The sequence below is a fragment of the Oncorhynchus tshawytscha genome, linkage group LG13, assembly GCF_018296145.1.
Source record: "Oncorhynchus tshawytscha isolate Ot180627B linkage group LG13, Otsh_v2.0, whole genome shotgun sequence".
NCBI lineage: Eukaryota > Metazoa > Chordata > Actinopteri > Salmoniformes > Salmonidae > Oncorhynchus > Oncorhynchus tshawytscha.
The window spans coordinates 13061074-13075154 of NC_056441.1; the positions used below are offsets into that span (position 1 = coordinate 13061074).

The window sequence follows — 14081 nt, forward strand, 5'->3', positions numbered from 1 at the left end:
GGATATATCTATATTATCTGTAATCCTATTGGAGACGCAAAATGTCGAATGCGGAAATACTTAGTTATCAGCATGGAACGACCCATGTGGATGAGGTGAGTGTGCGTCATAATAAACGTCTGATCAATGTTACAGAACCGCACGATTGGTTTTAAATCCAGAAATATGTATCAAGCCAGCTAGCTACGATGTACGATGTACCTAGCTACGAAACTTTTAGCAGTCAAGGAATTCGGGTGATTTTATATCGCCTGAGATATGAGATATAGAAACTACAGTGAACCCATGTTCGACTGGCTAGATAGCACGATTGAAAGGACTCGGATATAATCATGCTATGTGACAACATGAGTTTAATGTACCTATTACTGACTTTGTCATTTATATTCACCATGTATGTTTATGTTGTGTTCTAGCTACATTGTATCTAACCAGTTATCATTGGTCTAATTTTCCTCTCTGTCTTTGTAGCAAGCTTTCTTTACACTTGTGGAATTGTAACCCTGTATCTTGTGACTGTCAACTTTTGGATTAGTGAAGATTTGGATTGACCATCACGTTGCCTGTCCACCATCATGCTGAGTGACGTGGAGGCAAAAGAGCTGCTGTCCTTCCTCACCCTGAACACCAGGCCGGACCTCAAGGGCCAGGCCACAGAGTACATCCTGGGCCTATCTGGCAACAGGGATGGCTGTCGCTACCTACAGTCAAAACCTGACTTCCTTAAAGCCCTGGTGACCCTCACCACCGACCCCTCTATCGCTATCGTCAAAGACTGTTACCACTCTCTCATCAACCTCTCAGCTGACGAGACCATGCACCAACCGCTGGTGAAAGACGCTGACTTCCTCCCTATGTTGTTTAAAAACCTCCTGGACCCAGAGTTTATGTTTTCAGACCGTATCTGTACGATCCTCACTAACCTGTCGCGGCACGTGAAGACGTGTAAAGAGGTGTTTAAGGCTATGCAGGAGCAGGAGATAGGTCTGACGCAGATAGTGGAAATCTTCTGCACTGAGGGCTACAACAAGCAGGTGTCACTCCATTACCTGGGCCCCCTCCTCTCCAACTTGACTCAGCTCCCCGAGACCAGACACTTTATCCTGGATAGGGAGAGGTCAGTGGCTGGGTGCTTAGCTCATGAGATCCAGGTTTAGCCTAGGCTAGGTTGTGTCTTTTTACTTTTCTCATCATCTGGTAATACATGCTATACATGCCTAAAGAGATGTCAAACTTCCTGCCCAATAAGTGTTACCTGTCTGTTCCCTGTCCAATGATGATGCCTGATCTTTGTGTGTATGTTTGATGGTCCACAGGTGTGTAGTGCAGAGACTCCTTCCCTACATACAATACGAGGCCTCCACAATCAGACGAGGGGGAGTCATTGGCACTCTGAGAAATTGTTGTTTTGACCATGGTAAGTGATGAAAAGACACACACACATACATGTTAATGGCTGTAGGACAGTCAGTTTTAACCTTCCTAGTTCATGCCCGTTTTGTGTTGAATTGAAGAGGATTCATTTTCGGTAAACGTTCTAGCTATGTTGACCTTTGACCTTGTAACATATGTTTCCAAGACAGGGTAAGATAAAAAAAAGTTCTTGATTTGGATATCTTACGATTTCCCCCCAGCTCATCATGAGTGGTTGCTGAGTGATGCAGTGGACATTCTGCCTTTCCTGTTGCTGCCTCTCGCTGGGCCTGAGGAACTCTCTGACGAGGAGAATGAAGGTAAGGAGGACACCACGGCAAAGTGTTTCTCATCTCTCTGCAGAACAGACAGGATCCAGCTGCAGCAAACAGCGTATCATGTACTGTACCAGGCACGGTGATTTCAGATGTTTCAACAGTCCTTAAATACATCCTCGGCCCTAAGGAATAGGGTGAAGTTGCCCCTAGACCAGTGGTATTCAAAAACAAATTCTAGTTAGTACGCGCTACTAACAATTTAATAATAACAATGGGGCGGCAGGTAGCCTAGTGGTTAGAGCATTGGACTAGTAACCGAAAGGTTGCAAGATCAAATCCCTGAGCTGACGAGGTAAAAATCTGTCGTTCTGCCCCTGAACAGTCAGTTAACCCACTGTTACTAGGCCAGTTAACCCACTGTTACTAGGCCAGTTAACCCACTGTTACTAGGCCAGTTAACCCACTGTTACTAGGCCAGTTAACCCACTGTTACTAGGCCAGTTAACCCACTGTTACTAGGCCAGTTAACCCACTGTTACTAGGCCAGTTAACCCACTGTTCCTAGGCCAGTTAACCCACTGTTCCTAGGCTGTCATTGTAAATAAGAACTTGTTCTTAACTGACTTGCCTAGTTAAATAAAGATAAAATAAAAAAATAACAGGTTAGTTCGTAACACACTGATATAACAGTTTAGTTAGTTACACACTGATATAACAGTTTAGTTAGTTACACACTGATATAACAGTTTAGTTAGTTACAGACTGATATAACAGTTTAGTTAGTTACACACTGATATAACAGTTTAGTTAGTTACACACTGATATAACAGTTTAGTTAGTTACACACTGATATAACAGTTTAGTTAGTTACACACTGATATAACAGTTTAGTTAGTTACACACTGATATAACAGTTTAGTTAGTTACACACTGATATAACAGTTTAGTTAGTTACACACTGATATAACAGTTTAGTTAGTTACACACTGATATAACAGTTTAGTTAGTTACACACTGATATAACAGTTTAGTTAGTTACACACTGATATAACAGGTTAGTTAGTTACACACTGATATAACAGGTTAGTTAGTTACACACTGATATAACAGTTTAGTTAGTTACACACTGATATAACAGTTTAGTTAGTTACACACTGATATAACAGGTTAGTTAGTTACACACTGATATAACAGTTTAGTTAGTTACACACTGATATAACAGTTTAGTTAGTTACACACTGATATAACAGGTTAGTTAGTTACACACTGATATAACAGGTTAGTTAGTAGACATGATGTTGCTCTTGCTGCTGGTGATTCTCTGATCCACCTCTATGCAGACGACACCATTCTGTATACTTCTGGCCCCTCCTTGGACACTGTGTTAACTAACCTCCAGACGTGCTTCAATTCCATACAACTCTCCTTCCGTGGCCTCCAACTGCTCTTAAACGCAAGTAAAACTAAATGCATGCTATTCAATCGATCACTGCCCGCACCTGCTCGCCCGTCCAGCATCACTAATCTGGACGGCTCTGACTTAGAATACGTGGACAACTACAAATACCTGGGTGTCTGGTTAGACTGTAAACTCTCCTTCCAGACTCACATTAAGCATCCAGTCCAAAATTAAATCTAGAATCGGCTTCCTTTATCGCAACAAAGCATCCTTCACTCATGCTGCCAAACATACCCTCATAAAACTGACCATCCTACCGATCCTCGACTTTGGTGATGTCATCTATAAAATAGACTGCATCCAGTTTGTTGGAGGCTATCACAGTGCCATCCGTTTTGTCACCAAAGCCCCATACACTACCCACCTTTGCGACCTGTACGCTCTCGTTGGTTGGCCCTCGCTTCATACTCGTCGCCAAACCCACTGGCTACAGGTTGTCTACAAGTCTCTGCTAGGTAAAGCCCCGCTTTATCTCAGCTCACTGGTCGCCATAGCAGCACCCACTCGTAGCACGTGCTCCAGCAGGTATATCTCACTGGTCACCCCCAAAGCTAATTCCTCCTTTGGTCATCTTTCCTTCCAGTTCTCTGAAAGCTGGAGACTCACATCTCCCTCACTAGCTTTAAGCACCAGCTGTCAGAGCAGCTTACAGATCACTGCTCCTGTACATAGCCCATCTGTAAACAGCCCATCTATCTACCTACCTCATCCCCATACCGGTATTTATTTATTTATTTTGCTCCTTTGCACCCCAGTATCTCTACCTGCACATTCATCTTCTGCCAATCTACCATTCCAGTGTTTAATTGCTATATTGTAATTACTTCGCCACCATGGCCTATTTATTTCCTTAACTTACCTCATTTGTACTCACTGTATATAGACTTTTTGTTTTCTTTTGTTCTACTGTATTATTGACTGTTTTGTTTATTCCATGTGTAACTCTGTGTTGTTGTATGTGTCGAATTGCTACGCTTTATCTTGGCCAGGTCGCAGTTGAAAATGAGAACTTCTCAACTAGCCTACCTGGTTACATAAAGGTGAAATAAAATATAACAGGTTAGTTAGAAGACACTGATATAACAGGTTAGTTAGTATAGACTGATATTTTTTATTTTATTTCACCTTTAGGTAGGCCAGTTGAGAACAAGTTCTCATTTACAACTGTGACCTGGCCAAGATAAAGCAAAGCAGTGTGGCACAAACAACAACAGATTTACACATGGAATAAACACATTTACATTCAATAACACAATAGAAATGTCTATATACAGTGTGTGCAAATGGAGTAAGATTAGGGAGGTAAGGCAATAAATAGGCCGTCGTGGCGAAATAATTACAATTTCGCAAATAAACACTGGAGTGATAGATGTGCAGAAGATGAATGTGCAAGTAGAGATACTGGGGTGCAAAGGAGCAAAATATATAACAATATGGGGATGAGGTAGTTGGATGGGCTATTTACAGATTAGCTATGTACAGGTGCAATGATCTGTAAGCTGCTCTGATAGCTGATAGCTGATTTTAACAAGGCTAATCTGAAAACAAGACTCTAAATTTTATCAACATATCGATTGCGCAACCAGGGGTGGAAAGACCCTGGATCATTGTTACTCTAACTTCCGCGACGCATATAAGGCCCTGCCCCGCCCCCCTTTCGGAAAAGCTGACCACGACTCCATTTTGTTGATCCCTGCCTACAGACAGAAACTAAAACAAGAAGCTCCCACGCTGAGGTCTGTCCAACGCTGGTCCGACCAAGCTGACTCCACACTCCAAGACTGCTTCCATCACGTGGACTGGGATATGTTTCGTATTGCGTCAGATAACAATATTGACGAATACGCTGATTCGGTGTGCGAGTTCATTAGAACGTGCGTTGAAGATGTCGTTCCCATAGCAACGATTAAAACATTCCCTAACCAGAAACCGTGGATTGATGGCAGCATTCGCGTGAAACTGAAAGCGCGAACCACTGCTTTTAATCAGGGCAAGGTGTCTGGTAACATGACCGAATACAAACAGTGCAGCTATTCCCTCCGCAAGGCTATCAAACAAGCTAAGCGTCAGTACAGAGACAAAGTAGAATCTCAATTCAACGGCTCAGACACAAGAGGCATGTGGCAGGGTCTACAGTCAATCACGGACTACAGGAAGAAATCCAGCCCAGTCACGGACCAGGATGTCTTGCTCCCAGGCAGACTAAATAACTTTTTGCCCGCTTTGAGGACAATACAGTGCCACTGACACGGCCTGCAATGAAAACATGCGGTCTCTCCTTCACTGCAGCCGAGGTGAGTAAGACATTTAAACGTGTTAACCCTCGCAAGGCTGCAGGCCCAGACGGCATCCCCAGCCGCGCCCTCAGAGCATGCGCAGACCAGCTGGCCGGTGTGTTTACGGACATATTCAATCAATCCCTATACCAGTCTGCTGTTCCCACATGCTTCAAGAGGGCCACCATTGTTCCTGTTCCCAAGAAAGCTAAGGTAACTGAGCTAAACGACTACCGCCCTGTAGCACTCACATCCGTCATCATGAAGTGCTTTGAGAGACTAGTCAAGGACCATATCACCTCCACCCTACCTGACACCCTAGACCCACTCCAATTTGCTTACCGCCCAAATAGGTCCACAGACGATGCAATCTCAACCACACTGCACACTGCCCTAACCCATCTGGACAAGAGGAATACCTATGTGAGAATGCTGTTCATCGACTACAGCTCGGCATTCAACACCATAGTACCCTCCAAGCTCATCATCAAGCTCGAGACCCTGGGTCTCGACCCCGCCCTGTGCAACTGGGTACTGGACTTCCTGACGGGCCGCCCCCAGGTGGTGAGGGTAGGCAACAACATCTCCTCCCCGCTGATCCTCAACACTGGGGCCCCACAAGGGTGCGTTCTGAGCCCTCTCCTGTACTCCCTGTTCACCCACGACTGCGTGGCCACGCACGCCTCCAACTCAATCATCAAGTTTGCGGACGACACAACAGTGGTAGGCTTGATTACCAACAACGACGAGACGGCCTACAGGGAGGAGGTGAGGGCCCTCGGAGTGTGGTGTCAGGAAAATAACCTCACACTCAACGTCAACAAAACTAAGGAGATGATTGTGGACTTCAGGAAACAGCAGAGGGAACACCCCCTATCCACATCGATGGAACAGTAGTGGAGAGGGTAGCAAGTTTTAAGTTCCTCGGCATACACATCACAGACAAACTGAATTGGTCCACTCACACAGACAGCATCGTGAAGAAGGCGCAGCAGCGCCTCTTCAACCTCAGGAGGCTGAAGAAATTCGGCTTGTCACCAAAAGCACTCACAAACTTCTACAGATGCACAATCGAGAGCATCCTGGCGGGCTGTATCACCGCCTGGTACGGCAACTGCTCCGCCCTCAACCGTAAGGCTCTCCAGAGGGTAGTGAGGTCTGCACAACGCATCACCGGGGGCAAACTACCTGCCCTCCAGGACACCTACACCACCCGATGTTACAGGAAGGCCATAAAGATCATCAAGGACATCAACCACCCGAGCCACTGCCTGTTCACCCCGCTATCATCCAGAAGGCGAGGTCAGTACAGGTGCATCAAAGCTGGGACCGAGAGACTGAAAAACAGCTTCTATCTCAAGGCCATCAGACTGTTAAACAGCCACCACTAACATTGAGTGGCTGCTGCCAACATACTGACACTGACTCAACTCCAGCCACTTTAATAATGGGAATTTATGGGAAATGATGTAAATATATCACTAGCCACTTTAAACAATGCTACCTTATATAATGTTACTTACCCTACATTATTCATCTCATATGCATACGTATATACTGTACTCTATATCATCGACTGCATCCTTATGTAATACATGTATCACTAGCCACTTCAACTATGCCACTTTGTTTACATACTCATCTCATATGTATATACTGTACTCGATACCAGCTACTGTATCTTGCCTATGCTGCTCTGTACCATCACTCATTCATATATCCTTATGTACATATTCTTTATCCCCTTACACTGTGTATAAGACAGTAGTTTTGGAATTGTTAGTTAGATTACTTGTTGGTTATTACTGCATTGTCGGAACTAGAAGCACAAGCATTTCGCTACACTCGCATTAACATCTGCTAACCATGTGTATGTGACAAATAAAATTGGATTTGATTTGATGCTTAAAGCTAGAGAGGGAGATATGAGTCTAGCTTCTGTGATTTTTGCAGTTCGTTAGTCATTGGCAGCAGAGAGCTGGAAGGAAAGGCAACCAAAGTAGGAATTGGCTTTTGGGGTGACCAGTGAAATAAACCTGCTGGAGAGCGTGCTATGGTGACCAGTGAGCTGAGATAAGGCAGGGCTTTACCTAGCAAGGACTTATAGATGACCTGGAGCCAGTGGGTTTGGCGACGAATATGAAGCGAGGGCCAGCCAACGAGACCATACAGGTCGCAGTGGTGGGTAGTATATGGGGCTTTGGTGACGAAACGCATGGCACTGTGATAGATTGCATCCATTTTGCTGAGTAGAGTGTTGGAGGCTGTATTGTAAATGACATTTCCGAAGTCAAGGATCGGTAGGATAGTCAGTTTTACGAGGGTATGTTTGGCAGCATGAGTGAAGGATGCTTTGTTGTGAAATAGGAAGCCGATTCTTGATTTAATTTTGTATTGGATGCTTAATGTGAGTCTGGAAGGAGAGTTTACAGTCTAACCAGACACCTAGAATATGTGGACAACTACAAATACCTAAGTCAGAACCGTCCAGAGTAGTGATGCTAGGCGGGCGGGTAGGTGCGGACAGCGATCGGTTGAAGAGCATGCATTTAGTTGCAATTAACAGCAGTTGGAGGCCACGGAAGGAGAGTTGTATGGCATTGAAGCTCGTCTGGCATTGAAGCTCGTCTGGTTAGTTAACACAATGTCTAAAGAAGGGCCAGAAGTATACAGGATGGTGTCGTCTGCATAGAGGTGGATCAAAGAATCACCAGCTGCAAGAGCGACATCATTGATGTATACAGAGAAGAGAGTTGGCCTGAGAATTGAACAATGTGGCACTCCCATAGAGACTGCCAGAGGTCTGGAGAACAGGCCCTCCGATTTGACACACTGAACTCTTTCTGAGAAGTAGTTGGTGAACCAGGCGAGGCAGTAATTTGAGAAACCAAGGCTGTCTGCTGATAAGAATGTGGTAATTGACAGTCAGAAGCCTTGGTCAGGTCGACGAATACGGCTGCACAGTATAGTCTCTTATCGATTGCATTATGATATCGTTTAGAACCTTGAGCGTGGCTAAGGTGCACCCATGACCAGCTTGGAAACCAGATTGCATAGCGGAGAAGGTACGGTGGGATTCTAAATGGTTGGTGATCTGTTTGTTGACTTGGCTTTCGAAGACCTTAGAAAGACAGGGTAGGACAGATATAGGTCTGTAACAGTTTGGGTCTAGAACGAAAGAGAGGTTGAACAGGCTAGTAATAGGGGTTGCAACAATTGCAGCGGATAATTTTAGAGAGGGTCCAGATTGTCTAGCCCAGTTGATTTGTAGGGGTCCAGATTTTGCAGCTCTTTCAGAACATCAGCTGTCTGGATTTGGGTGAAGGAGAAATGGGGAGGCTTGGGCAAGTTGCCGCGGGCAGAGCTGTTGACCGGGGTAGGGGTAGCCAGGTGGAATGCAAGTCCAGCCGTAGAAAAATGCCTTACTGAAATTCTCAATAATCATAGATTTATCAGTGGTGACAGTGTTTCCTAGCGTCAGTGCAGTGGGCAGCTGGTAAAATAACAGGTTAGTGAGTAGACACTGACATAACGGGTTAGTTGGTAGACGCTGACATAACGGGTTAGTTGGTAGCCGCTGACATAACGGGTTAGTTGGTAGACGCTGACATAACGGGTTAGTTGGTAGACGCTGACATAACGGGTTAGTTGGTAGACGCTGACATAACGGGTTAGTTGGTAGACGCTGACATAACGGGTTAAGTTGGTGGGAGACGCTGGGAGACGCTGACATAACGGGACGCTGACATAACGGGTTAGTTGGTAGACGCTGACATAACGGGGTTAGCTGACATAACGGGTTAGTTGGTGGTAGACGCTGACATAACGGGGTTAGCTGACATGGTGGTAGACGCTGACATAACGGGTTAGTTGGTGGGAGACGCTGCTGGTAGACGCTGACATAACGGGTTACGGGTTAGTTGGTGGAGTTGGTGGTAGACGCTGACATAACGGGTTAGTTGGTGGGAGACGCTGACATAAGTTGGGGTTAGTTGGTGGGAGACGCTGACATAACGGGTTAGTTGGTGGGAGACGCTGACATAACGGGTTAGTTGGTGGTAGACGCATGGGTTATAACGGGTTAGTTGGTGGAGACGCTGACATAACGGGTTAGTTGGTGGTAGACGCTGACATAACGGGTTAGTTGGTGGTAGACGCTGACATAACGGGTTAGTTGGTGGTAGACGCTGACATAACGGGTTAGTTGGTGGGAGACGCTGACATAACGGGTTAGTTGGTGGGAGACGCTGACATAACGGGTTAGTTGGTGGGAGGGAGACGCTGACATAACGGGTTAGTTGGTGGGAGACGCTGACATAACGGGTTAGTTGGGCTGACATAACGGGTTAGTTGACGCTGACATAACGGGTGGGAGACGCTGACATAACGGGTTAGTTGGTGGGAGACGCTGACATAACGGGTTAGTTGGTGGGAGACGCTGACATAACGGGTTAGTTGGTGGGAGACGCTGACATAACGGGTTAGTTGGTGGGAGACGCTGACATAACGGGTTAGTTGGTGGGAGGCTGACATAACGGGAGACGCTGACATAACGGGTTAGTTGGTGGGAGACGCTGACATAACGGGTTAGTTGGTGGGAGACTGCATAACGGGTTAGTTGGTGACATAACGGGTTAGTTGGTGGGAGACGCTGACATAACGGGTTAGTTGGTGGGAGACGCTGACATAACGGGTTAGTTGGTGGGAGACGCTGACATAACGGGTTAGTTGGTGGGAGACGCTGACATAACGGGTTAGAGCAGTGATATTCAAACTTTTTCAGCGAGGATCCCATTTTTTGGGGGGCAGTATTTCTTAAAATAATGAAATTGAGTTTTACGTCAACAAATAACTCAATTTATTGAATTTTTAGCTCTTATCAAAATGAATAAAAACCAATAAATACGTTTACTCAATACTATTTTATTTCAAATTCAAAAAAACGTTTGTATATTTTCTGTCCTATTAATGTTCTGTATTGTCATGTTCTGTGTGGACCCCAGGAAGAGTAGATGCTGCTTTCGCAACAGCTAATGGGGATCCTAACAAAAAGTATTGTTGCCCCCCAAAAAAAAAAAAAAAAAAAAATCATTTTGCCGACCCCACTGCAGTTCCCTCGATTTTGAGTCGGTTTGACATTTTACCCACTAATGGTTAGGATTAGGGGAAGGGACGATTATCCTAGATCTATACCTAGGGATAACTTCAGAGCTCATTCCTACTCCCAGCTGCAACAGGAAATCATTGTGGCATGAGCATGTCTGCTGCAGTAAGCCTCTCCTCCATAGGACACAATGTGTTTGTTCTGTGCAGATGGCAGGTGGAATTTCAAGGCACTGTGTATTTGTCCCCACCTTGTGCATGGAGAGTTGCTAAAAAAAAATGTACATCACAATAACGTCAGAGGGACCCAAATATAAAATGTTGAAGATCCTTCCAAGGAAGTTGTGAATCTGTGCTGTACTCAGCCCGGGGTTCAACTTTAAAGGCGGTGGTCACGTAAAAATAGTTCAACATTTTTCATTTGTTTTGATGTTTTACAGTCTTGTGGCACATGGCCACGTTAACCAGTCTTTATAGAAGGCTACACAGCCTGAGATGCTAGAGAAGAATTCATAAAGAGATGGTTTGCTTCACAAGGCCCTCCGTTTGTACTGTGAACAACATGCATTGATTAAGACACTTCAACTCCTTGATATAGCCTACTGCTAATGTAATACAGTAAGATATCTGCACTCAAATGTAGCCTAATACTGACGGTACATTATTCCTATTCAATGAAGGGTTACCCGTCGACCTCCAGTACTTGCCCGAGGACAAGAAAAGAGAGGAGGATCCCGACATTCGCAAGATGCTCATTGAGACCATGATACTGGTTGGTGTACCCAAGAGTCAATACCATGCCATGCTTCCACCAACACATCAAATCAAAGCTTATTTGTCACGTTTGCAGATGTTGCCGCAGGTGCAACGAAATGCTTTGTTTCTGGCTCCAACACTTAACCATCTTTGTCACTAAACCAGAAAAGCTCTTTCTGTACAACCCAAACTGATTTTAACAGCTGGAAATACTCCTAACTTGACGTTTTTCTCTTGATGCACCCAGCTGACTGCTACCAAAGTGGGCCGGCAGTTTCTGAAGGCCAAGAACACCTATGTCATCATGAGGGAGTTCCACAACTGGGAAAAGGAACCTCACGTGGCCGCTGCTTGCGAGAAGTTTATACAGGTAAACTACGAATATACACTGAGTATACTAAACATTAGGAACACCTTCCTAATACTGAGTTGCACCTCCTTTTGCCCTCAGATTAGCCTCAATTCGTTCGGGCATGGACTCTACAAGGTGTCAAGTGTTCCACAGGGATGCTGGCCCATGTTGACTCCAATGCTTCTCACAGTTGTCATGTTGGCTGGATGTCCATTGGGTGGTGGACCATTCTTGATACACATGGGAAACGGTTGACCATGAAAAACCCAGCAGCGTTGCAGTTCCTGACACAATCCAGTGTGCCTGGGACCAACTACCATACCCCGTTCAAATGCACTTAAATGTTGTGTCTTGTCCATTTACCCTCTGAATGGCACACATACACAATGCATGTCTGTTGTCTCAAAGGTTAAAGAAGGATCTTTAAGCCGTCTCCTCCCCTTCATCTATACTGATTGAGGTGGATTTAACTGACGACAACAAGGGATCGTAGCTTTTGCTTGTCATGGGAAAGAGCAGGTGTCCTTAATGTTTTGTGTACTCTGTGTATAATTTACAGTCATTTAATGTGTGTTAGGTTTGTACTAAGATCAACAAACGGTTGCTGTAATTCTGAGGCAGACCTCTGCAGTTAGGGTTTAGGTTTACCCTATTAAATCAACCCAGAGCAACCTCACGGTGAGCTGCTGCTGCTGCGTTATTCACAAGCAAGTCCAGATTTTCCAGCTGTCGTCATGGCACCTTGGTAACCAGTACGTTCGGGAATTTCATGGCTTCTTGTTGTGCTTGGTAAGACACCCCATTCTACAATGCCAATTAATGTCATGACATGTCAGTACTCTGAGTGCTGAAATTTACAGCAGCGGCTGACTGAGAAAATGGAATCTATATCCCAAATGGCACCCTAGTCCCTACATAGTGCACTACTTTTAACCAGGGTCCTGTGGAGCCCTATCGGCCCTCGGTAAAAGTAGTGTACTATAGGGATCCATTTAGGACACAGACAGGATGTTCTGATTGCCTGGAAAAAGCTTCCACTGTTCCTTCCCTGCATAGTGCCTGCTCTGCAGTGGCATTCTGGTAGTGGGGAACGACCGAGTGGAAAAGATGTCACTCGGTCTTGGGTGAAACCCCCTGATACACTCCATACAGCTAGGAGATCCCTTTTGAGTTCTGGTCCAGAGGTACGAGTTCAGTCTTTAGCTACCCAGACAGTTTAACCACAGTCATAAAGCATATAAATCTAGCGAGTTGAAATCCAAGCATGATATTTATCTAAGATTAATGGTCTTTTTATGCTGAATCTTGCGCTTAACAAGGTTGTAACATTTTATCAAATTCTTTAAAAATACATCTTTTTTTCAAAATTTGGGAACACGTCCTGATGCCGTTTTGACATTTCTTGAGCTAATTTGTTGTCAACTCCAGTCTGTAGTAATGTTGAGGATGTCATTGGAATATTTTGCTCTCTACAGTTTTTTCACTTAAAGTAAGTCTTTGTTAATGTGTTTGCCACCAGCATTGATGTATCCTTTTTTGTATGGGCATGTCTCCTGTCTCTCTCTGTCAGGTGCTGATCGGGGACGAACCGGAGCCAGGCATGGAGAACTTGTTGGAGGTGGAGATTCCTGAGGATGTGGCGGTGAAGCTCAAAGACATGGATGCCAAGGAGCAGGAGCAGTTGGAGAAGGACCAGGAAGATCTGTTAAATCCAGACAAGCCCCAGCAGTGTGCTGGCATAGTGAAGATGATGTAGCAGAGGTCTTTTCTACATTTCATCTGAGCCACCATCTGATGAACAATGGAACCAAACCAACTGCTGACTGGAACGAACAGAAGATAATTCTCACCATCAGAACAACAAACTTGCATGTAAACAGGAGTCGGGGAGGACTGTGTTGTATTTTCACATAATGTAAATTCAGACAACAAAAGTCAAGTAACCATTAAAATAATATTGTTTTTAACGAAAAGAGTCTGCCCTTGATTTTCTTTTCTGTAGGAACCCCAAAATGTTTGAGTCCCAAATGGATCACATTTGAGCCCATAGTAGTCCATGGTAACATAATCCAGGGTTAGCAGCCACTAGGTACCATGGTTAGCAGCCACTAGGTACCATGGTTAGCAGCCACTAGGCTCGTAGCCAGGAGTAGGAATCCTCAGGCTGCCTTCAGACAGTTTACCTGAGAAGCTGTGCAGCTGCCTGTTGGGCTGCTGGTCCTTATGGGCTGAGCTGGGCTTCCTGCTGTTAGGTAGGTTGTGGAAGGGCTTGGGGGTGGAGGGCTGCCACTAACAGCTTCTAAATCAGGTCCTGGCAGCCTGGAGGGGCACACACAGCCAGGGGACATTAGGACTGCAGCTCTTTATGGCAAAGTAGTTTTATTGACTTTAAAGTAACATCAACAAGTAAAGACAGGCTCACATCCAACAAAAGTAATCTTTTT

The 14081-nt window shown here is 45.1% G+C and overlaps 1 protein-coding gene across 6 annotated transcripts; it reads left to right on the forward strand.

The window, feature by feature from the left end:
- LOC112264330 (HGH1 homolog (S. cerevisiae)) lies at positions 1 to 13604 on the forward strand. Of its 6 annotated transcripts, none has more exons than XM_024440857.2 (7): positions 1 to 95; positions 472 to 1117; positions 1317 to 1417; positions 1635 to 1733; positions 11210 to 11301; positions 11533 to 11655; positions 13208 to 13604. In XM_024440857.2, exons 2-7 carry the CDS (start codon positions 576 to 578, stop codon positions 13391 to 13393), a joined length of 1143 nt encoding a protein of 380 aa, XP_024296625.1. In that variant the 5' UTR covers positions 1 to 95; positions 472 to 575; the 3' UTR covers positions 13394 to 13604. The 6 variants fall into 6 exon arrangements, with proteins under 6 accessions (XP_024296625.1, XP_024296627.1, XP_024296626.1 ...); XM_024440859.1 differs by having other exon boundaries at positions 36 to 95; positions 536 to 1117; XM_024440858.1 differs by lacking the exon at positions 1 to 95 and adding an exon at positions 197 to 358.
- The last annotated feature ends 477 nt before the right edge of the window (positions 13605 to 14081 follow it).